Raw genomic sequence first — 25,610 nt, 5'->3', positions numbered from 1 at the left:
AGATGGCATGGCTGGGCTGTCATGAAGGAGGAAGAAGGTTCCGTGACCTGGTGGCCCTCTCCTCTGCCTCCTCCGTGTTTCTCATTCAGGGACCGGCTTTCGAAAGTTTTCACTACCTATCAACAGCAAGCAGGGATCCAGGCTGTGTGTCTTGAGTTCTGTGTTTCTGATAGGCTCCAAACCTCCCACGGAGGGGTGGGGGAACGTTGGATCTTACGTGACATCAAATACCTGTCTTACTGGTCTCCAACACAAGAGCATCTGGCTTGCCAACTTCCTAGACTGTGTTTTCGTTTCCAGATCCGGCTCACAGCATGTTTAAATGGATCTTAAATCCCTTACTCGCTTATCACTGCTACCAATTTCTAAGGCTGCCTGCTGAACAATGCAGGGACTTTGTATTCCTCAAGACACAGATGGATCCATCGCTCTAGGCCTATGGCCTGAGGGGGTCAAGGGCTGGAGAAAGGAAAGGAATCTCAGGCAGGTGAGGGAGGTGGGGGTTGTGGAGGAGTGGGGTGGGGTATGTGGTGTGTATTGTGGGGGATGAGTGGGGAGTGCGGGGGCTGTGAGATATGTGTGTGGGCTACGTGAGGGTATATGGGATGTACGGGGTGGGAGACATATGGAGGGTTGGGGTGTGCATGTGGAGGGATGGGGGTACAGGAGTATGTGTGGGGTATAGGAGTATGTGTCGGGCATAGGAGTATGTGTGGGGTATGTAGGCGTGTGTAGAGTATGGGGAAGGGAGAATGTGCGGAGACAGGATATAGGGGCCCATGGGGTATGTGGGGGTGAGGCATGCAGGCACAAGGGTGAGTGAGGGTGCTGGGGGGAAGGGTAGAGGATGTGCAGGGGTGAGGGGTGGGAAGGGAGTCAGCAGGGGCATGGGGAGATGAGTCTGTGTGTATTCATCCCAAAGCGGGCCGGGGAGGGAATGAAAAGATGGGATAAATGAGAACAGATACCCTTCCTTCCCCCCCAGGGTCTGCCATCACCCCAGCCAGGCCAGCTAAACAACCAAACCGAGCACTTGCACCAGGCCTGAAGGAGACTAGCCAGAAGCTAGAAACCACACAGGGACTAAAGGAGGCTTAATAACTTAATAACCCTTCCTACTCCCTTCACACCGGGAGGGGAGTAGCTGCAGACACCTGCCCTCCTGGCCTGGTAGGGAGAGCAGCAGAAGAAAACAGGACAGAGAACAAACATCCCCTACAACCTGGAGGTGTGGCCAGTGGCATGAAAGAAGGAGTCTGCAACCCGGCCAAGGTTGTGGTTTTCCAGCTTGCTAAAAGTACCCCCCAGCCCGCCCCCAAACCTCAGAACCGAAGCAAAGCAACTCACCTGTCCGCTAGAGAATACGAACACGAGAGCTGCCCCGGCTGCCGTCAGCCCCCATGTGAATAAAGTCCCCAGCAGCGCCTGGAGCACAGAGCTTTGGCCTTGGAGCATGCTGGATACGGCTGTGTGCAGAAGAACAGGAGAGGGTCAGCCACCCACAGTCCCTTTCAGGGACGCCCACATGCGCTAAGGGGTCCTAACACCCTCCACCTGGGCTGGCCTGTAATCTGGGTCGGTGCGATGCACCTTTCGGCCACGCCATCCCTCCACGGAGTCAGGCCGAGCCTCTCCATCCAGGCCCACCACATGTCAGAAACCATCCAACCCTGAAAGGACAGACCTGGGGCTACCTGGGGAGATGCCAGGGGAGCCCACGGAAGAGGTTAGGACATTGGGACAGAGTTCCAAAGAGAAGCTCACAGAATGTGGATTATTTAGCTGGGAGGAAGAGAGCACAGGAGGGTCTGATTACAGCCTTCCAGCACATTCTGCCTACTCTTATCTGCCCTTGTCCATCATTTGTTCTCTCTCCTCTGAATACAGGTGACTAACTCAGATTCTCCCTTGAACCTCTCCCTCCTAAGTCCTGACCAAACCTTCAATGGCTCCCCACGGAGGCTCCCGTGGCAGCCCCCCTGTGACTTGCCAAGGGCATACGCCCCAACTGCTGTCCAACTAGCCCGTCGACTCTTCAACCACTACCCCCTGTGTGGGCCCTGCACTCTGGCTCAGCTGAGTCATTGATGACACCCTCAACAAGTCCCAGATGGTCCCGGCTCCAAGTCACTCTTCATCCAGTTCCCTCCCAGAATGCCTTCGTCCTTCCTTCTCTGCCGCCAGCTGACCCAGGGCAGATTCTGCTGCCCACCTGATGCCAGTGTGGACTCCATGCTTTCCAGAGCCCCCTCCACTCCCATCCCAGTGCCCATCTGCGGTGCTTCTTTGTGCAGGCTTGCCTCCTTCATCTTTGATATCGTTAGCTGAAGAACAGGGACAGTGCCTTCTCACACTTGGCACCCCTGTAAAATCGGGCTTCCTGGCATCTGAAAAATACCTGTTGTATCAAAAAGAGCCAGCTTACCTTGATAGGACACTCAGCAAGGACAAGGAGATAGAGCTCTAAGTGGCATTTCCCTGTCAACTGACACACCACTGCTGAAAAGGAACTTCTACCACTGCCCACCAAGGAGAGAAAGGGAAGTACCGTTTCCTCTTGGTTTTGCTCAGAGAACCTCCTCTGAGCTTTAGCACATTTGAAATTCTAGCTCTGAAATGACAGGGGATCAGACTCTTGCTGTGGAAAGTTACAGGGCAGAGAAACCCATTTGTTGAAAAGCCCTGTGTACACAAACATCAGGGCTCAGAGCCTCATCTCAAAGGGCTCATTCAGCTGCCCACTGGTCTTCCAGCACCCACAGAGCTGGACATGACCCAGTGGGCTCAGACCTGCCACGTACCAGCACTCTGTGAGCAACCAGCAACCCTGGGCTTGCAGCTCAAGAGCTAGAGACGCTGACTCTGTTAACCCTATAAGAAAATTGTGGCAGAGGGTGGACGGGGCCCTTATGCCAAGGGGCTCGGCAGCACAGCTAGGATTGTAACCTGGTAAGGCTGTGAGTCTCTGCAAACCCAGGTGAGCCCAGGTGAGCCCAGGCTCAGCTCCGAAGCCAGGACGCCTCTAGGAGAAACAGCATCTATGGATTCGGACTGTGTCTGAATAAAACTCAGGACGGTGACTGTACCAAATAAAGAAAAAATACCGTATTTTTTAAAAGCCCGCCTATCTACATACTTCATCTTGTTAAGTGTCACCGTAAAATGAGTGGTTCATGTTTGTTTGTAAACCAAGACATCTGGATCATGACACCACCCTTCTATTTCTAGCTGCTTGTGGATAAAATCTGAAACAGCATTTACAAAGGCCTATAGCTATCATCCTCTTAGTACTTATCATCTGAGACAGGTCAAAAAAGAAAAACAACCTTTTTTTTTTTCAGTATTGAATGTGCCTTTCAACAGCTAAGAAAACAGAAAAGAGGAAGCCATTTCCATTTGCCAACAGGCCAAAGTCAACGTGGGGTTTATGGGCCAGCCAACAAGAGAGCTCTGGGTGTTCCTGGGGGCTAGTGAGAGGGAAAGCACTATCCTAGCCTGTCTCCATTTACCTGAGCACCCGAGACATAAGGAAAAGGGACAGTGAGGCCATGCACATCCTTTCCATCCCAAGAGTCACAGTATTTACCAATGATAATGCCAGCCCAGTGCCCCCAGGAGAAGTTTCTTCCATTTGCTATTTTAAATCCTCACTCCTGGAAGGGTGACCTGAGCTGGTCCCACCTTGGGAAATGCAGGCTCTCAGGCTGAATCAGAATCTGCATTTTTTTCAAGTTCCGTGAGGGATTCTCACACGCGTTGCAGTGCAAAGCACTAGTCTACGACAGAGACCCAGAGCTTTGAAAGTGAGTTCTCCTGCCCTACGAGGGAGGGACTGGCCAGGCTGACGCAGAATCTCAAGAGAAGGAAACGTTTTCTCCAAAAGGTCGACCAGTAGCACCTGGAGGACAGGAGTGCCAGTCACAGCCCCTCAAAATCAGCTTCCACGATGGGGCTCAGACTTCCTTGTGAGCCGGATGTTAACACATAAACCTTGATTAATTTGCAAGAGTGAGGATTATTCCCTGCCCTCCCCAACTTTAAAGATGCCAACACCACCCAACCTGTGTCCACATTCTGCTACGACCGCGGAGGAGGGGACCCTGACAGAGGATTTCTTGCTTTTCTCTCCTCTCAAACCTGTTGCCCTGCTTCCAAGAGCCTCAAGATGTTGGTGATGTTGCAGAGGTGGGAACAGCACCTAATAAAACTGCACACATACACGGCCCGACTCCACGAGGAGAATCCAGCAACGGGACTCGGGTTTGGGCCGATGGGACTGTAGGAAAAGTTCTCTAATACCTCGCTGCTCAAAGTGCGGTCCGCGGACCACGGACCCAGGGAGGGGTTAGCAATGCACAAGCTCAGGCCTGCTGCATGGTCGCCAGATTTCCAGTCGAGTTCGAGAGGCCGTGCTGACCCCCAGAATGAGCGGGAGGGGACGCAGAAGGGCTGGAATTGTAGCCACCTCTGCTCCCGGGGCTCCGGGGGGCCCCCACATGCCCACGGGGATGCACTGAACAAAGAGGATTTGGTGAGCCACTGTCAAAGGAAGGTAGGTCAACACCCTCCATCTGACCCTGGCCAGAGGCAGAGGGGGCTCCGGGCGGCCTTGCCCTCCTCGGCCACCTGCCACAGCCGCCCTGCTTCTCCTCCGACCCCCTCCTCTACCCCCGGGGGCGCCCCCTTCCAAACTCCATTTCGCCCTTCCAAGTCCCACGCTCTCCTGCTGGCCCCAGACCCCGGGCCTCCAGCCCAACCAAGGCGCTGAAGGGAGAAAAAGCTGACTCACTACGGTGCCCTCTCAAGCCCCCACTCCACTTCCATCAGCCCCGCTGCCGCTGGCTCGGCCGGCTCCACTCCCGAAGTCACTTCCTGCTTCCCTCCCGGCACACGTGTCCCTCCAGCCACCAGGCCCCTCCCCGCCTGGCTGCGACTGGCAGATCCCGCCCGAAGAATAAATTCTCTGGTTCACAGCCCTCTGCAGGCTCGGGAACAGATGGGGCGGGTAGAACAGAGCCCGGAGGCCAAGCGGAGAACATTCTGCATGCCTAAGACTGCACAGTCTCCTATGAAGCCACAGAAATCCCGCAAAGAGCACCTTGTAACGTCCCTGACATCATTTATGTCACTACACTTAGCAGCTGAGTCCGAGGCCCTGAGTGAGCAGCAGAGCAGGATGTGTTGGGGGGAGGGAGGGGAAGATTGGTGGGGGGGGGGGCGGGAACCTCCTACTGTTAGCATCCTTCTGGGGTCAATGGCCCTCAAACTATAGCTCCCATCAGAATTCCCAGGAGGAATGTCAAAAACACAGAATGCAGGCCCTCGCAGAGGTTCTAGCTCCGGAAGTCTGGGTGGAGACAGAGATTTTCTGTTCTGAACTAGGATTTGCTGATGCTCTGGTCCTGGGACCCCTCTCTGAGAACCACTGCTGCAGGTCAAGAGCTATGCTCTCCAGGCCTTCTATAAAAAGACCAGAGGGTGGAACTTCTAGGCTTAGGCAAAAATGCAAACAGGATGCCCTGTTAAATTTGAATTTCAGATAAATGACAAAGGGTGTTGTTCTGTCAGTGTGTCCTGGGCAATATTTGGGATACTCAGGCTCAAAACATACTTCATATTTGTTGTTTACCAGAAATCCTAATTTAACCGGGTGGCCCATACTGTATCTCATGAACCTACCAGAGGGTAACCTGCTCAGAAAAACTGTTCATCATCACAGCGGCCACAGAGCAGGGGATCCAATAGGAGCTGGCTTCTATCCAGGAAAAGGCGGCCATCCGCGCTGATGATGGCCCCACGTGCGTGGAGTGTCGGGAAAGAAGATGGCATGGAGACTGCAGGGTGCTCTCTGCCCTCAGGAGATTCTCAGACCAAGGAGAGAGCCAGACTCAGCTGTCTGACCACAGACCAAGGGGGCTTACACGGCAGAGATTTATGTTCTCACGTTCCGGAAGCAGGAAGTCCAGGATCAGTCCAAGATCAAGGTGCAGATTTGGTCCTTGGTAAGAGCTGTCTTTCCGGCTTGCAGACAGCTGGCTTTTCGCTGTTCTCATGCGGAGAAAGAGAGATCTCTCTCCCTTCCTATTCTTTCTTGTAAGGCCACCAATCCGATTGCATGACGACTCCCACCCTTATGGCTTCATTTAAGCTTAATGACCTCCAAAAAGCTCTATCTCCAAATGTAGTCACACTGGGGGGTCTGGGCTGCAACATATGCATTTCATGGGTGGAGCCCTCCTGCGTAGGATTGGTGTCCTACCAAGGAGACCCCGCAGAGCTCCCTCTGCCTTCTGCCGTGTGAGGACACATGAGAAGTCTGTGACCCAGAAGAAGCCCCTCAGCCCACCACGCTGACACCCTGATCTGGGACTTCCAACTTCCAGAACTGTGACATGACACGTTTCTGTTGTGTACGAGCCACCCCATGAGTCTTGTGGTATTTTGTTATAGCAGCCCAAATGGGCTGAGACACTCCATTTTACAGATAAGGAGACTGAGGTTCAAGAAAGCTCTGTAGTGAGCCCAGGTTGACAGGGTAGTGAGGGAATCTGAGTCCAGCTGACTCCAGAGATGGTACTCTTCCTGCATGGGACACACAGGGTTCACAGACTGAACAACCTAGTCAGCAGAGCCCTGGGTGGGCCTCAGGCTGGGGGGCCAACTCCCAAGGGACAAACCCCACCTTTTCCCTCCTTTCCCTCAATGAGCCCTGCACACACACACACACACACACACACCACTAAGCCAAACATCCAAACTGCCTGTCTTTCTCACACACCCCCATGGTAAGAAGTGCTCACAGTGGGGACAGAAGAGGATGTTGTTTCCTTAAAGCTCAGTACACTGGCTCTTATCTCCAGCCACCCCTGTCCTTCCCGAGTCTCTCCCCAAAGAACAAAGGTGCCCTGCAGCCTCCATAAATGGTACAGGGGAGGAGGGAGGGGGTGTGCAAGAATAGGCCAGAGCAGGCACTAATGAAAGGGGGGGCAGGGTGTTAGGCAGGCAATGAGGGCTGCCTCTCAAGTATCCAAAGCCCATAAAACTAACTGATCTTGGCAGTCAGCAAAGGAACCCCAGGGCAGTGGGATGGTGGCCCTTTCCAGAGGAATCACTGTGGCTTGCTTGATCTGGGTAAGCCACTGGAGCCTGGGGGTGGGGTGGAGGTGGGGGTGGAGGCAGCCGATCCTGGGTCTTTCTTTCTCTCCCCGTCCCTCCCTCCCCTCCCCCCTCCCGCTCTGCCCTCCCTCCCTTGTCTGAGATCTTGGTATCTCTTACAAGGTCCTGTAGCTGCTAAGGACAGGCTTTGGAATCTGACAGCCTAGGAGGAATCCCAGCTTGGCACATGAGTTTCCTTGGACAAATTACCCAACCCCTCCCAGCCTCAGCCTCCCTATCCTGAGACAGTGACTGGAGCGAAGCCCCCAACACCCAGCCCAGCACCCACCATGGCAGCCTGAAAGATTATCCCTTGGCCCTCTCTCCTTCCTTCCTGACTGCCTGCCTTCACAAGATGGCTATTTCAGGAGCCTCAGTGCCAGGCACTCTGTGGGTCCCTGCTACCCCCAGGTCAACTAAGCCCCTAGGTTGCTGGGAGTGGAGAGTGTTCAAGGTAGGGAGGAGACCGGGGCTCATGTCGTTGCTGATAACTTCCCAGAGGCCTCAGAAGAAAAGGACCTCAATCTAAGATCTTGTGATTTCTTCCTCATACTAAAGTAATATTTATTTTGATACCAACATTTCTATTTTTTTTTTCCTAGAGAAGACCCTTAAAATTGCATACACTTCAGAACCCACAAAACCTGACATGCCCTGGGTGCATACTTAGAGATTTCAGCTGGAAAGCAAATAGCTTCCTCTGGTAGGCAGAATAGTGACCCCCATGAAGATGTCCATGTCCTCATCCCTGAAACCTGTGAATAGAGACCTCCCACGGAGAAAGGGTCTTTGCAGCTGTGACTGAGTGAAGGATCTTGAGGTGGGGAGATTATCCTGGGTTATCTGGGCGGGCCCAGTGTCATCACAGGGGTCCCCATCAGGGAAAAGAGGAAGGAGGCATGAGGACATGAGCAGAGGTCAGAGCAAGGGATGCCACGGGCATCTAGAAGCCGGAAAGGCAAGGAAATAGATTCTCCCCTAGAGCTTCCAGAAGGAGCACAGTCCTGCCAACACCTTGATTTTAGCACTTCTGACTTCCGGAATTGTAGGATGATACCTTTGTGGTGTTTTAAGCAACTAGGTTTACGGTACTTTGTTTCAGAAACTAACACACTCCCGTCTGCATGGAAGCATCGAGTTTCACTGCTACCTTTCTCTTGTGGCACCAGGAACCACCAGGACCCACACTCGGCCCCTGCCCACCATCATGACTAGGCAGGACAGACTATATAATTTGTGGGACCTGGCACAAAATGAAAACGGGAGGCCACTTATTCAAAAGGCAGGAAAAAAGTGCCCTCAAAAGTACTAATTGGGGCACCTGGGTGGCTCAGTCGGTTGGGCGTCTGACTCTTGATCTCAGCTCAGGTCATGATCTCAGGGTCCTGAGATTGAGCCCTGTCTTGGGTTCCACACTCAGCATGAAGTCCGCTTGAGATCCTCTCTCTCTCCCTCTGCCCCTCCCCCTGCTCTCTCTCCCTCTCTCTAAAATAAATAAATCTTTAAAAAAAAAAAAAGTACTAATTAATAAAGCCCTTCTTTTCTTCTGCATCTCTCCTCTGCTCACTGAGGATTCCAGTGTCCCACCTGGACTTTGCTTACAAAACCCAAGTTAAGAGATAAAATTATTAGGAAATCTCAAGATGGTGACAGCAGGGCATTAAGCCAAGAGCAGAGCCTTTCCGATGGAGGAACCCCTCACACATGTGCAGGTCTCACACCCGTGAAGCTGGCCCTGTCACAGGTGCTGGGGTGGCAGGTCAGGATGGAGGAAGGCCACAATGTCAAAACGAGGAAATCGTGCCAGGGTTGGTTATTCAGCAAAAAAAAAAAGAAGGTCCACAGAGAGATTCGGAACCAGGATGTTCAGGATGGAGGGAAAGCAGAGGTGAGAGCCAAAGGTGCTGGTGTAAGCCAGCCTGAGGAGGGGACAGAGGCAGTCCCAGGAGACTGGAAAGAGGGGTAGACACCCTGCTGGGAAGCCTGGGCTTTGGGAAGGAGAAATTTCATTCTTGTGGGAAGGAAGGACACAGCAAGGGGAAAAGCAGACCCATCTCAGCAATCAGAAACTAGTGGACCAATATCTGGGCTCCCCAAGTTTTCCAGGGGCCTATGACATGGTTAAGAGTTGTAAAAAAATACTGAGTTTTTGGTTCAATAAGAAAAAAACTGGAAATTTAAATTAATAAGTGGTTAACTAAATGTCTATAAACCTTCGTTAATTGTTGACCTTGGTGTTCAGAAAAATTTAATTACATTCAAAACACAATCTGAGGCTTAGCTTTTCTCACTTCAGGAGAATTCTTAAGTATGCACAATAATGGCCAAGAAACCACAGCCAATCATAAATTAAATAAGCTTAGAGCCAAATGATTTCAAAGGCAAAATTACAGAAATCTTCCTGATCATTTTAGGGGGAAGAACATACTTAATATGGAATGTGGGAACATTTTAATATGCTTGGTGCAATATGCGGTGAGATCTCAAAATGCAGGACTTCTTGGGGCACCTGGGTGGCACAGTTGGTTAAGCCCATGACTCTTGTTTTTGGACCAGGTCCTGACCTCAGAGTCGTGAGATCGAGCCCCACATCGGGCTCCGCGCTCAGCAGGGAGTCTGCTTGAGATTCTCTCTCTCTCTCTCCCCCTCTGCACCTCCCACTCGTGCTCTCTCTCTCTCTCATAAATAAATAAATCTTTTTTAAAAAATGCAGGAGTTCTTTAGGGGCCTGCAAAGATCGTAAGAGGCCCCAGGGAATGGGGAAGGAGGCAGGAATGCTAGAAAGTTTATTCCTCTCTCCAAGAGGGAGCAGAAACAAAAGTCATCTCATCAGCAGAGGTTCGAGGAGGGCTAATGATAGGGGTGGATGAACCTCTCCAGCGAGGACGGTGGTCTCCCGCTGTCAAACCCCCCAGGGAATGGCACCAGCAAAGCAGGAGCCACAGAAGATGGGCTGGTGGGGAGGGAGCCCGCCTCATGTGCAGAAGGGAAGAAGGCGGGGAGGTGGTCCCTTAACCGTCCACAGTCAAAGGGAGGAGCAGACTCCCCGAGTCTCTCCAGGTCCCATCGGACTGAGCTGGGTGGGAACAAGGCCAGGACTGGAGATGTGTGGGTGCGGTGTGGGGTCATCTGGGAAGCCTCATGTAGTGCCCTGAATGGTCACCCCCCAAAAGATACATTCAGATCCTAACCCCAGGGCCTGTGCATGGGACGTTATTGGGGAAAAGGGTCTTTGCTGATGTAAAGACCTGGAGGGGCTGTCATCCTGGATCAAGCGGGTGGTGCTAAATCCAGTGACATGTGTACTTACAAGAGACAGAGGGGAGAGGACCAGGACACAGGGACGAGAAAGCCATGTGGAGATAGACGCAGAGACCGGAGTAACAGGGCCTCAGCCAAGGAGGGCCGGGAACCACCACCAGCTAGACGGGGCAAGGGAGGATTCGCCCAGAGCCTTCAGAGAGCACGGCCCTGCCTGCTTCTCACTTTCTGACTTTTTGGCCTCCAGAACCATGAGGGAATCCATTTCTATTGTTTCAGGCCCCCAGTCTAGGGTATTTTGCTATGGCCGCCGGGAGACCAAGGCACCCTGACTCCAATCATTTCTACCACAAGCTGGTGGGGAAGCCCCCAGGCACCAGGAGTTGCCCTGAGCAAAATGCACAAGGACCACACCCTCCCCATCCCTCTGCCACCATCAGAGGGCTGAGTAGGCAGTCGGGTGCCGGATCCCCAGACATCTGACTGGGCTCTCCATTTTCCCGAATGATCCATCCGTAAATGAACCCATGTCCTATTTTCCCGCCAGCCTTTCTGCCGGCTGGGCCAAGATTCCTGTCTCTTCCATGCCCACACCTCCCCCTCGCAGCCCCCAACCGTCCCCCCTACAAGTCACTGTAGGAAACCTAATTCATCCTTAAACACATCCCTTCACATCTTTCCCAAAATATGTCTGTGGCAGGTGAATAAAAAGAGTAAAATACCTCCTAGCCAGAGAGTTTCCTCAGACACCTGAGCTCTCGTTCAGGAAAGCCCTCCTTTGGGTCTGTGGGCTTGTGCATGACAGCGCCCAGGTGAGCATGAATGGAGGCATTTGTCACTTAAGCCAGGTGTGCCCTTGGCCTCAGGGACCTGCCAGGGCGACAGCAGTGACAGAAGCAATCAGGGAGGAAGCATGCAGGCTCCTTCTAAGGAATCAGGGTACTGCTGTTTGAGCTCCACATTTTTTTATTTTTTATTGTTCTTTTTGGCCAATAACTCAGTGGGCAATCTTGGGCCCGTTTCTTTCCCTCTCTGAAACTGAAAAATGTAAGGGCTGGACCAGGTGACCTCTGAGGCTCCTCCTATGTTGAGTATGGATTCCCTGATTGAATTGCCAAAGCAAAACAGTGCCAGACCACAGACTGGGAGCAAGGTTTTACCCAAGTGTATCTGAGGAGTTCTTTTGTGTCCTAATTTAAGAAAGAAAAGAAAGAAAGAGGTAGGAAGGAAGGAAGGAAAGAAGGAAGGAAGGAAGGAAGGAAGAGGGGGAGAGAGGGAGAGGATGGGGAAGAAGGAGAGAGACGAGAGGGGGAAGGAGGGAGGGACAGAGGAAAGGGGGAGGGAGGAAGCCATCTCTTTGTGCTAAAAAGGACTTTCTCAACCTGACAGGAGGTCACCAGGCTTCCTAGTTCAGCTTCCACCCTTGGGTTCCTTATCGGTTGGACTGTGTCCGGTCCCCCACCCCACCCCACCCCCCACTGAAATTCACATGCTGGAGCCCTAACCCCCAGTCCCTCAGAATAGGACCATATTTGGAGATGGGGTCTTTACAGAGGTGATCAAGTCAAGGTGAGATCATGATAGGATGGGCCCTAACCCAATATGACTGGTGTCCTTATAAAAAGGAAATCTCCAGACACAGGGACACATATAGAGGAAAGATGACGTGAAGAGCCACAGGGACAAGACAGCCACCTGCAAGCTGAGGAGAGAGGCCTGGACAGATCCTTCCCTCGGGACTCTCAGAAGGAGCCGACCCTGCCCACACCTTGATTTCAGACTCCCAGCCTCCAGAACTGAGATGACAAATTTCTGTTGTCGAAGCCACTCAGTCTGTGGTGCTTTATAATGACAGTTCCAGCAAACTAACACAGGGCAGAAGGTCACCGTGGCTTATACCATGAAATTTCGTGCTGGGAAGCACCTCCAAGAGCTTCTGGTCCACGCCTCTTCCTTCCCCGATGGCGGCGCAAACCCTGGGCTGGCAGGTGGTTTGTGCCAGAATCGGGGGGCGGACCCCAGGCCTCCCCTTGGCCCCATCTCCCCCACATGTCACACATCTGTGAGTCCTTAATCATCCTAGGCTGTCGGATCAGAGTCACAGCCTTGCAGCTCAACCATGAAAATGATTATTTTAAGCAAAACTACAGGGACACGGGTCAGGATACCAAAGCTAATAAAAATATTTCAGGTCCTTTCCGGGCATACTGCAAACAACTGACATTCCCATTCTGTGTCTTAACACATCCCCAAAGCAAGAGTGTGGAATACTGTAGCTATTTTCATAGTAAGATTTCTAAAATTGTATAAAAATACTACATAATTGAGAGGCGCCTGGGTGGCTCAGTCGGTTAAGCCTCGGCTCTTGATTTGGCCACAGGACACGATCTCAGGGTCCTGGGATCCAGTCCTGCCCCCAGGCTCTGTGCTCAGCGGGGAGTCTGCTTGAGGATTTCTCTGTCTCCCTCTCCCTCTGCCCCTCCTCCTGCTCTCTCTCTGTGTTTCTCTCAAATAAATAAATAAATCTTTTTTAAAAAGAAGTAGTTAAATTTTTTTAAAAAAATATGATGTAATTGAAACTTTACACGGATTCACACTGGTCTTTTACCTACAGTGGGCATAATTGGCAAAGCTTTATAATCTTGCCGCACATTCAGGAACTGTCAACGGGGATCTGCAAGAATAATACAGACAGAAAGCCCTTCCACATAAAAGGCACTCGAATAAATCATGTGCCTAATTAAACGGAATGATGGAGGCTCACAAATTACCCTGTGCCTTCTGCTCCTGTTAATGGGGTTGGCTCATCAGTATGATTTCTCAGGAACTTCCTTAATAAAACTATTTAAAATTACAGACAGAAAAAGATATTGGTCATCCTAATGCTCAACAAAAAGATAAATTATAGAACATAAATGCTGTGGACTTTCATGCGGTTAGTAAAAACGATAAATATCATGGCAACATAGGAAATATTTATGTCATATTTTGCGATAAAAGCAATAGGCAAAAATATGCCACTTTGTTATCACACTAGTAAAAAAAATACACAAGTAACAGAAGACTAGTAGGGAATTCATACAAATTAGTTGGGGCACTGGGTGATGAGAATGTAGAGCTTTTCCCCCTTTCTGTAATGCTATGTTCCTTTTATAATTTAAAAATATTTTAATAAGGTATAAAAGAAAGCGAATACAGGAAACAAGGCTCACTGAGCTTAAACCATGACACCGAAAGCCAGTAGAGAAACCCCAGCCAGGTTCTACGAATTCTCAGCAGAAGACTATCTATCAGTCCATAAAATAGACTCTGTGCTTGCATCCCAAGCCACCTGGATGTTTAAAACACCCAGGTCTTTGGAAAGCCAGGTTCCCTGGAAATTTTCCACGATTTATTTTAATCAGTCATTTCCAAGAATTGTCTTCACCTCATTAGCTCTTCACCAGGTCAGCTGCAGAATGAGGTAGTCTCTGAGTGATGAGAACCGAAGGCCCAAGGAAGGTCCCTCCCTCCCCCCCTCCCACATGCACAGGCGCCTCCTGGAGCCCCTGGGGACCGCCTGTCACTACCAGGCGGGCCTGTCACACTCTTGCCTTCCAGTTTCACAGACAGATGGTTGGCGGCGCCGCGGCTCAGAACATCTGAGCCCTGAGGCGCCCACAGACGGGTGAGCTCCCACTGCCCACCAGAGGCCCCGTTCCTCTGGCCATCCCAAATGCTCCCTAGGTATTCCCAGGCAAGTACCCATAAGTATGGGGCAACTGACGCTCCCATTCTCCTCCCTCCAGCTCCACGGAAGTACAAAAAGAGGCGCTTCATGCAGGACCCCTGACACATACCCAACTGCTGTCAGGAGGTCACATGGCAGTCGGACTTCAGAATGTCGTCCCCTGAGGTGCCTCCACCTGGGGTTGAGAAGGCTGTTCTGAGTTCTTCCAGAACCTTCTATAGCCATGGTGGGGAAAGCACTCTCTGGTCCATGTTCATACCAAAATCTACTTTGTGTTCACTTTAACAAGCATTGATTATCCAGTGTGTAACTATCTCTGTGCTGACTAGAAGCTACCTGTTATTATTTATCCAACCCCATCCCCCCCAAAACAGTTTAAAAGAATTTCGTCAGCCAAATGATGTTAAGCCAGCGTTATTTTCCCCATTTTAAAATTCATTAAAGACACACTGATGTAACTACTGATCAGAGCTTCAGATCGACATGAGATACCAGAGCTATAGAGCTGAGAGGCTATCATTCCAGCCCAAAGCAAAGAAATTAGATTTTAATTTGCCTTTGCCTCGTTTGGCTTTTGGAAATATTAATAATTGATAAACACGATACTAGGTAGCTCCTTCAAGCTCAAGAACCCCAAGCTGGGAATCACAGCTGTGGAGGGGTAAAGAATAAATGAAACACACAGTTCCTGGCTTCCAGAAACCAGGAGAACAATGTAAATGTATCGATGCAAAACAGTTAACTATGTGAGCAGCTCCCAGCCCTTGTCCACTGCTGTTCTAATACATACGCCAATTAGGCTTTTCAACTCTAAAGGGAATTATAATGAATGCGTGCTATCCCTCTGGTGAACAGAGAAGATACTTAATAAATAATTGTCAAATAAATGAGGGGTGACCTACTATTTTTTAAGACTCTTCATTGTTACAGTACACACTCCTAGGCAAGACTTCCCGAACACGACCTCAGGAAAACCCCGGAGCACAAGATTAATCAAAGAAGAAGTGCAGCAGCCACCCCAGGGGGCCCATGGGGCTTGAGGTGACAAGCCTGGCAGGGGGTTTGGGGAGGAGCTCACCCTCAGATAATCTCCTCCCCATAAGTGCTAATTCATCCTCTTCTCTTGGAGGCTTTCCCATCTCCGAACCCTCATCGGTCCAGGTGGTGGTTACTATCAGCTGGAAACGGGCCACGCCGATGATGCCGAAGTCCTAGAGCAGAGGTCGTTAAGGGCTGGGAGAGTGGAGGCGATGGTGAGGGCCGGATCCTTATAGGACAGAGAGCGATGTGGGTAGACAGGGAGGAGAGGAAAACACAATCATGACGGGGAGACCAGTTTAAGCAAACGCCCAGAGGCAGAAATTAACCAGAGTGGGTTAATACTGAGGGTTTGGATGGCGTGCGTCCTGAGTCTACCCTAATTCACCTGCAAATCCACATCAACACAGACTCTATGCTCCATGCAGCATGGGAGCTCTTTATTATATAAAATCTCAGACCGTTTTAAAAAATAAGTCATGTGTATTTGTCACCCATTGAGAACATAAGCTACTTAAGAGTTTGGAAACATCTCACACTTTCTACCCACCACAAAACTTACTTCCTTGTGGGCAAAACCCTCAAGAACTTTATCAGTCAGGAAAGACTGGAAGTTTGGCATAGGGGAATGGCCTGCTCCAAGGAGGAGGTAGGGAAGAATCTAGAAGCAGAGGGTAACAGGGATGGGAAGAAGAAAAGACTAGAGGCTGAAAGACCTTTCAGAGAACAGCACATTTCACAGACAGAGGATGAGAAACACAGTTCCTGGTGATACCAAAAATGTGCCCCGATGTCAAGCAGCTGGGTTTCCTGACTCATACCCGCTTCTTTCCCCAGAATGGGAGAGAGACTAAAATACATAAAAAGCTTCCCTTGAGGGCGCCTGGGTGGCTCAGTTGGTTGAGCGGCTGCCTTCGGCTCAGGTCATGATCCTGGAGTCCCGGGATCGAGTCCCGCGTCAGGCTCCCTGCTCAGCGGGGAGTCTGCTTCTCCCTCTGACCCTCCCCCCTCTCGTGTACTCTCTCTCATTCTCGCTCTCTCAAATAAATAAATAAAATCTTAAAAAAAAAAAAAAAAAGCTTCCCTTGAGTTCCCACTGCATGGGACTCAGACCTTCCTCGTTAAAGGAAATCTGAACGGTCCAAACTTGTCCTTCCTCTGGGGATATGGTGGGGCTCATAGAGTGACCAACCATCCTGGTTTCAAAGGACTGGGGGGTGTCTCGGATGCAAGACTTCTGGTTTTCTTCAGAACGGTTCTGGGTCCCTCCACATCACATCACACACATGAAGGGCAGCTGAAGGCCGTCAGTACCTGGCTCCTCCAGGTGTGAGCCACGCACCTGCAGCATAGGCCCATCTAGCAGCTCCCAGGTGGGGAGCCTGGGAGGGGTGCAGAATCCCAGCCCCCATTTCGACCTGATGAACCAGAACAAACAGTTTAAGCAGAACCCCCCTCCCCGGGGGGATGTTCCTATATACACTCAAGTGTCAGGAGCATGAGATTTTTGCATAAAATTTGTTCCTTAAACAGTCTGTGAGTCTGTGCATGCGCCGTTTCTTTTATTGTTTAAATATCAGGGGAAACCATCCAAAAGTGGTGCCAAGTGAATTATAGCTTTTTATTAGCAATTACAGCATCACACAGCAGGAAAGCTGCGGAGCAATACTGCCTAAAGAATCGTTTTATTTTCTCTCTTGGTTCTCTCCTCCAAATTTCAAGAAGGATAATGCAACAGTCCAGCACAAGCATCTTGGATCCAGTGGTTGCTTTATTAGGCAAATTAGTGACATTTGCCACTTCATTCTCTGCAGTGGGGGAAGCTGTCCTGTGCATGGTCAGATGCTTAGCAGCATCCTTGGCCTCGCCCCACTAGACGCCAGGAGGGCCCCCTCCCAATGTGACAACCAATAATGTCGCCAGTCATTGCCCGGCATCTCCCCAAGGGGCCGAAGAGCTCCCAGCTGAGAACCACCATCTTAGACAAAGAAGAGGCACTCTTAGGGCAACAGGAAGCAAAGGGAGATGGTCTGCCTGCTGGGGAGCTCGTTAAAGTCTCAAAAACCAGGCCAAGCTGATCCCTGCAGGCTCCTGGGGAGAACCAGCTGGGTGGCCTAAGGGCCTACTCATGTCTAAGGCAAAGCTTTCTGTAGATGACATTAATGAAGACAAGCAGCCCGACTGCCATCAAGTTCATGCTGCCTGCCTCTCTGCTTACAGCTGCTCTTTATTATTTAACTGGCAGAGCGCAAGGAAGGCCCTTTTCGCCTTTTTATTGGAATGCCACGCTGAATGATACTGGAGGGTTTCTAACAGCACTGTTAACAAAAAAAAAAAAAATGCTGGCTAATGTATGTTAGAATCACCAGAGTAAATAAGCCATCTGGCCCAGTCCTCAGCCCTGGTAACATAAGGGGGACCCTACTGCTGGTAATGCTGTTTTCTGTCTGAGTAGCCCCAGGAGGCTTGGGGACAGGGGAGAAGCTCCCACCTCTGGCTCCAGGCCGGCCTGAGCCTCACCCTCACTCAAGGCATGTAGACAGGGCTAACTATTGTATTGTGTTGATTCTAAGATGCACGCACCACCACCCCACCCCCGTTTTGGCCTCTCGGAAATCTGATTCATTTTGCCATCAGCCAGGTGGCAGGTGGGAAGCAGTCATCAAAGCCTAATCATGCGCCCACATTGGAAGCGGAGGCCTGAAACGCTCAGTAGGACCTTGCAGGTGGGGAAGAAGCCGAGGGGAACTCTTCTGGCCCCTAGGAGATAGACGGTCAGGGAGCATAGAGGTGGGAAATCGGATGTCTTCAGTAACATTCCTGGAGGGAGCAGAGTGGCCCAGTCCTACACGAGTCCCTGGATCAGCATATGAGCATCACCTGGGATCTTGCAAGAAATGCAAATTCTCAGGCCACATGCCAGACCAATTGAGCCAGAATCTGTGAGTGGGGTCCAACAACATGCGTTTCCGCCAGCCCTTCAGGATATTCTGACGCTGTTCAAGCTGGGAAGCACTCCTCCACACATTTGGCTTAAATATACAAGGTTGGCTTACATCAAGAGATCAGCCCCAATGGCTTTTATTTCTTTATGGATTCTTTTTTTATTTTATTTTATTTATATATTAGAGAGAGAGAAAGCACGTGAGAGAGAGCACAAGCAGGGGCGAGGGAGAGAGGGAGAAGGAGAAGCAGACTCTGCTGGGCAGGGAGCCCGACACGGGGCTCGATCCCAGGACCCTGAAATCATGACCTAAGCTGAAGGCAGATGCTTAACAGACTGAGCCACCCAGGCGCCCCTTCTTTATGGATTCTTTTAAGAAATTCTACAGCAGCAACACTCTAGATAGGGACTATACTGTATATGAGGGGAAAAAAATACATAACCTGAAAAGGGGCTGAGAAACATCAGTCTCAAATATGAAGAAGTTTCAAGAAGTGATTCTTCCTGCAATTAATTTTAATTCTATTCCTTTATATGTATCTATAATATATATAATATGTATGTATGCATATAGGTATTTTTTCCTTTACGTGTATTTATAATATAAAACTAAGCAGAAAAGAGTTCTCTCAATGAGTAAAACTGAAAATTTCTCAGTATAAGTAAGTCATATTGGTTTTGGCAGTATGCTTTTCTTTTTCTTCCCTGATGCATTCCTAGTGCATCCTTGGGTGACTGGAGTCTCAAGTTCAGTAAAATGCAGTATTGTGCGATCTCACTTTGCTTGGTCCACCTGAAATCTCTTATGATGCAGTTTAAACCTTTTCTTCAGCATGGCTAGACCACAGGTAGTCACTACCTTCTGTACAATGATGTATTACATGCTCAAAGATGATGGATGGACCTTTTCTCACCTTTCCTATCCTTCGTTGGGCTTTCCCACTGAACCCTACATCAGTCCCATGTCCCCATCCTCGCAGCACTGCTGTGGCTTCCTCTGAATTCCCTCCAACCAATCGAGGCCCCTTTCAATGACAGAGGGGCTACAACAAAGTGTGCAGTGAGCTGCCAGGCCGAGTGAGTTAGACATCTGGAGCACAGCTGGGTGCTGCTGGCAGAGGCTGGCTTCCGCCCCTGAACACGAGCTGAGTTGGGGCATCTGTGAGGGCCTGAGAACCAGGCACGAACCCCTCTTTAGGACCCAGAACCCCAGAGTTCTCAAGTGAGTCAGGAGACCAGAGAGAGCACCAAGTACATCAGCATGATAAGCAGTCCTAGAAGACATTTATGCAGCCAGCTATCTACTGCCCAACCTTTCAACCAGATTTCTCTCTTGGGGCCTGTGGGAGCTCTGAGGTCCCTTGGTGATCCAACAAGAATAGACTAGAGGCTAAAATAATTGCTTTACAGCCAGATCAGGACAACCTAGAGGGAACTGGGGCATGAGCCCAGTGGCTGATGTGTCATGGGGAGCAACAGACGGTTGAGCCCGCTGGCCTGGCCCAGAGGGAGAGGCGGCCCCTTCCTTTTTGCTGGGCTTCAGGGAATTAGGATGTTCAGCAGCAAGACAGACTTCAAGAACCTGAGGCATCCATCACGGCTGGGGGCTCGGCAGAGGGCACTGCACATCACGGTGGACTGTAAATACTTAGAGGCGATCATGACATAGTCATTGAATGAAGGGAGCACGGATAAGGGTGGGGATCTTGGGATCAGCATACGAACACTTAAATCACTTGCAACATGTAATTGATCTGTTTTCAGCTGTGGGGAGCCAGGGGAAGGGTTACTGTTGTGTTGTGTCTGATTGGTGTGTGTCTTCCTTATGAGAATCAAAGCTCCAAGCACACAGCCTTGTATCACCAGCACCTACGGAAATGAATCTGCACAGTAGGTGCACACTAAATAAATCTGCTAAGTTCACCAATGAATGCATTGGTTCAAAGACCTCCTTCCAGCTTAGACTGGAGATTCTTGACCAGTCAGGTTGGGGATGGGGTGGAGAGGGCAGGGAGGTGTAGCGGGACCGTCTTGGGAATTTTTTTAAATTACATATAAGAGCTACCACGTGACCTTGCACGAAGTGCCATTCTAAGTACTCTACCTATTGCAATGTATCTGATCTTCAGAACCACCTTATTCATCTGTACCATGCCCACTTTACAGATGAGAGACTGAGACTGAGGCATGATCCCACACTAATGACCAGAGTGTCTGAGATAACCTCTCGATTGGCAAAATCCTGTAATTGAGAATAACTGCCCTGGGGACGCTGTTGGGGGCGGAGGGCCACAAATCCTTTAGTGTGTCAGGGCAGAGACAGAGGAAGAACCACTGCCTTAGTTTATCTAAGTCAGTGGCTGAACCAAATCAGTGGTCATCTCTTGAGCTGCGTGGCACATCAAAATGCACCAGCGTCCTCTACATCATCCCCCAAAAGTTCACATAGGTGTACATGTGTGTGTATGTGTGTGTATACGTAAGTACATAGATATATGAAAAAAAGTATATATGTATCTATATACCTACATGTGCATTTTCATATATCTATATACTTACACAGATATATACATAGAAACATATATATACATATAATTTCAAATTATATAATGTTATGTATATTTACGTGTATTTTCTTATATAAAAAATATATAAATAGTGCCTGGGTGACTCACTCGGTTGAGCATCCGACTCTTGATCTCAGCTCAGGTCTTGATCTCAGGGTTGTGAGTTCAAGCCCTGCGTTGGGCTCCATGCTGAGCGTGAAGCCTCCTTAAAAAAATGTATAAATAGGGGCGCCTGGGTGGCTCAGTCAGTTAAGCACCTGCCATCAGGTCATGATCCCAGGGTCCTGGGATGGAGTCCCAAGGAGCCTGCTTCTCCCTCTGCTCCTCCCCCTACTTGTGCTCTCTCTCTCTCTCCCTGACTGATTGATAAATAAATAAATAAATAAATAAATAAATAAATAAATAAATATTTTTTAAAAATTGTATAAATAAAAATACATTTATATACTGGGTGCCTGGGTGGCTCAGATGGTTAAGCGTCTGCCTTCGGCTCAGGTCATGATCTCAGGGTCCTGGGATCGAGTCCCGAATCGGGCTCCCTGCTCCTTGGGAGCCTGCTTCTCCCTCTGCCTTTCTCTCTCGCTCTGTCTCTCATGAATAAAAAAAAAAAAATCTTTAAAAAAAAAATCTTTTTTAAATAAATAAATAAAAAATAAATAAATACATTTATATAATATATAAATATAATGATTATGTAATGATTGATTATTGTACGATATCATATATAGTTTATCCTACAACTTTTCTCACCACAGACCTCTCCCCAAGCCCATCCCACATAACTCCACCTCTTCCTTCTGTTCCCTGCAGCAATTCTATTGAGGAGATGAACTGTATTCGAATTGACCTCCTGAAGGACTTCTAGGATGTTCCTAATATTTTGCTAGGACAGATGACGCTCTAACAATTCCTCTCGTGTGTTTAAGCGCCGCTGAGGACATTTCTGCAGGAGCCAATCCTGGAGGAGCAAGTTGGGACACAGGGTATGAGCATGTTTTATCTTGATGGACACAGCCGAACTACACTTCTGAAGGGGGTCTCCAAATTCCACTTCCATTATCAGCCAGTGGGAATTCTTCTGTTGTTGTGGTTGCCAAATCGGATAGACAACGATGGCCCGTCGTGTGGCACCCAGTGTGTGAGGCCCTCCTCTGGGCTCAGGTGTCAGCTGGGTCCTCAGAGAGGCATGCGGTGCAGTGCTGGAGGGTGTGAGACCCGGTATCCCACACCCAGGATTCCCACCCACCTCTACCTCTCATGGACTGGTGGCTCTAATTCATCATCTATAAAATGGGAGAACTCAAAGCTGCTGGGACGCGGGAATGGCACAGGGAAAGCCCTCGGCACAGAGCCTTGGGCCACTCTTGACATTGAGGCTAGCCTGTGGAATCCCACATGCTCTACACAAGCCACCTCTCTCTCTCTCTCTCTCTCTCTCTCTGTCTCATACACATACCTCTCCCAGCAACCTAGTTCACTTCTGGTTCTCCCACTATTTTTTGCCTTTATATCTTCCTCCTTAATCCTCTTGATCTTCCTGACCACAAATCCTTTTCCTCATCCTGGCGACCCATCTTTACGTGCTGATGCCCTTCCCTTCATTTTCACCCACACCTACCTGGGATGTGGCCCCTGTGGGCAGCTCTCGATTCCCCCGCCCCCCCCCCCCGCTTCAGGCCCACGTAGTGAATGCCCTGTTAAAATCCCATGATCCCAGGTCCACAGCGTATCTACCAAGTAAGCCAACAGCGAAAACAAATGGATAACGTCAATGCAGCTTCCTCTTTGTAGCTCAAGTCTTTCCTCTCTGTGCACACAAACCATCTGCAGTTAATCGGTTCTAAGAACACACCCCGAGCCTGGCAGTAAATCAACGAGCCTTGGTTTGAAATCTTTTCCTTCTTTACCATTTGGAAAACACAGACAAAGGTGAACATCCCTGGTCTTTTGCCATAATCTCCCTTCCTTGTGTTCTTGCTCAGCAAACCCACGATTTCATCTACAAGTCTGGAGGCATCCAATTCATCTAGGCCAGGAGCACAGTTGTTCAGGAATGCCAGCCAGAACTTGGATTACTACCTAGTGATTTCTGGAAATGACTTAATCCCCATTTCCTGCCCCCACACCTTCGCCCACACTTCCACAAATAAAGATTCGCAGCGAGATGTGCACCTGTTGCCATCCAACTGCTAGCCCCCATCCCAAATCCAGAGCCGAGAATCAAAGGGCAACACAATTAGCCACGTACAACTCAAAGAACAGGCTCTGCCGGAGAGGAGGTCCGCATTAGAATTGGACAGGACCAAAGCCGATCTTTCCACTGGGTGCGGTGACCTTTCTTTCCGTGTTTATTTGGAAATGACCTTTAAGCAGCAATCAACGAAAATGAAATGCTTCAAAGGAATAAATTAGATAATGCAGATGTTCCCCAGTGGTAAGTTATGCCCAAGGAAAACAGGACAACATAAAAGCAGCTCTGCCCTGGGAAGCCACCTTCCAGTCTGTCCATTAGACTAATAAGCAAATACAGAGTTCTCGCAACTCTTGTCAGTCAGACTGTTGAGGACCTGAAGGCAGGCTGACCTGGGCAGGAAACATGATTGTTTCCAGAACTGAACCCAAACTACTAGTTGACATTTCATTTTGATTCTGTTTGGAGCAGAGGTAACTGTGTTACTTGCTTGCCCAACAGATGAGTTACCATTTCGGGGCGGGGAAATCCAATGGTCTAGGCCAAGGTGGGAGCTTGGTCAGCTCTGCGTGCCCCATCCTAGCCTCATCACAGTTATAGTAATTGACTTGTTACTGAGCATTTACCACATGCTGGGTTTTTGCTGAGTGCTGGGGAGGCTGAAACACTAGAGAAAAGTCAGCCCCCTCAAGGTCAAAGACGGAGACAACAGGGCTACTGAACCCATGGAGGCATGACCCTCTCCACCATCATATGTTTCTCTTGGGTGTGTGTCTTCTCCTACTGTGCATGCTCTGGTCTTCTCTCTCTCCCACTCTCCATTTTCCTTCTTCTGGCTTATATCTAACCCGGCCAGGGATGGCACTCTCAGGTGTCACCAAACAGTGATCCTTGGAATTTAACAAATCACTCAACCTTGAAACAGAAGCATTTAAAAAGAGAAGCTCAGAACCAAGGACTTAGGCCTCCTCTGCCACCTGATTAGAGAATCCTAGAATCTTCTGAACCTCAATCTCAAGACAAATATCTCTTCCCTGTCCTGGGAAATCCAAGGGGGGGGCGGGGGGGGAGGCAGAGATCCAGTACGGCGAGGGGATCCACCTGGGGGGGGGGGAAGGGCGTGCTTTCCTCCAGGGGGAGGGGCTTCCACAACATCCCCTGATCCTCTCCCCTGGCCCATAACATCTATCACTGCCCCCAAGCAAAGGATGCCTCACAAAAGGACTTATTTGGGGGCAGATGTGAAGTCACCCTGGAGGATAGCCTGGTCCTACCTCCCGTTCCCTTGGGAACCGCAGAGGGAAGTCAGTGCATCAGGAGACATCCGTCCCCGCAAGGCCCCTGCAGAGGCTGCAGATGGGGACCAGGCGGCCAGAGTGGGCAGGGCCTTCTGGGGCTCCAGAATGGCTGACCGTGGATTGCTCTTCTCTTTGAGTAAAGGTGGCTTATGGGAGTTGGGGACTGTGTGAGGAGGGCAGGGACTTTTCAAGATTCAGAGCAGGAGGGAGAGAATGAACGCCAGCCCAGCCAGGAGGGAAAGGAACGGAAGTAACAGAAAGTGTAGCCCGGTTCCCGGTTTCCCACCAGCTCCCTGGGGCAGCTCACGCCATCGCTCTGCTTCCTATCATGGGATGGAACCTGAGTGGTCACGAAGCTGCAAATATCTGTGATCCCTCCCTCCCCCAAAATGAAAACAGGCACTCAGACAAATCCTTGTACAGAGAAGTTCACAGCAGCACTATCCTAGGTGGCTAAAAGGTGGAAACAACCCAAGTGTCCATCAGTGGATGAATGCATACACGAAATGGGTCTATCTATACAACGGAATGTTATTCGCCCGTTAAAAGGAACGAAGTACTGAATCATGCTACAGCGTGCATGAAACTCAAAATATGAGACTAGTGACAGAAGCCAGACATAAAGGATCACATATAGTATGAGTCCCTTTATTACTTTTTAAGATTTATGTATTTATTTTAGAGAGAGAGAGAGCACAAGCAGGAGGGGCAGAGGGAGAGGGAGAGAATCGCAAGCAGACTCCCCACTGAGCGTGGAGTGGATGGAGGGGTGCTGGATCCCATGACTCTAGGATGACAACCTAAGCCAAAATCAAGAGTCAGTTGCTTAACCAACTGAGCCACCCAGGCGCCCCAGTATGAGTCCATTTATATGAAATAGGCAGAACGGGTAAATGCATAGACACAGAGAGCGGATTGGTGGTTGTCAGGGACCGGAAAGAAGGGGAATGGGGAGTGACTACTTAATGGGTATAAGGTCTTGCTTTGGAACGACGAAAATGGTTTGGAACCACATACAACCGGCAGTGCCCAACGTCGTGAATGTACTAAGTGCCACTGAATTGTTCACTTAAAATGGTCAATTTTATGTTACGTGAATTTCATTCCAATTTTTAAAAAAATCTATGGTAAGTAGGTTTCCCATAGTTAAGCTCCAACTGTAGGCTTCTGCAGATGCATTTATCTGGCTAAGGAAGAGTGGTAAGGGGGTCCACCCCCTCCATTTCTTTCCTGGAAGCCCCAGTGCCACTCCCCCCTACCAAAAACGGCAAAATTACACTTTTCTTTTATTTCACTAGTGGCAGCATACGTCTATTGGTTATTGACTGTCTCTACAACCAGACTGGAACACCAAGACAGCAAGGATTTACCTGGTCCAATACTGTACCACAGTGCCTAGCCATGGGCAGGCTCAGTAAATATTTTT

General features: G+C 49.8%; 1 protein-coding gene across 5 annotated transcripts in view; it reads right to left on the bottom strand.

The window, feature by feature from the left end:
• SLC39A11 (solute carrier family 39 member 11) overlaps positions 1-25,610 on the bottom strand; it is a 265,991-nt gene that overhangs the window by 193,450 nt on the left and 46,931 nt on the right. For 3 of the 5 annotated variants that reach the window (XM_081804588.1, XM_081804587.1, XM_081804590.1), the window contains one exon: positions 1,348-1,466. In XM_081804588.1, the coding sequence (XP_081660714.1) occupies positions 1,348-1,466 (119 nt within the window). Of the gene's footprint in view, positions 1-1,347; positions 1,467-2,425; positions 2,837-4,789; positions 4,911-25,610 lie in introns of those variants that run through there. The other 2 variants (XM_081804589.1, XM_081804591.1) reach the window with 2 other exon arrangements.

This window comes from Leptonychotes weddellii, chromosome 15, assembly GCF_054177405.1.
Source record: "Leptonychotes weddellii isolate Sample4059 chromosome 15, ASM5417740v2, whole genome shotgun sequence".
In the NCBI taxonomy this organism is placed as follows: Eukaryota; Metazoa; Chordata; class Mammalia; order Carnivora; family Phocidae; genus Leptonychotes; species Leptonychotes weddellii.
The sequence above is the reverse complement of the archived record's forward strand: the minus strand, read 5'-3'. Positions and strand labels throughout refer to the sequence as shown.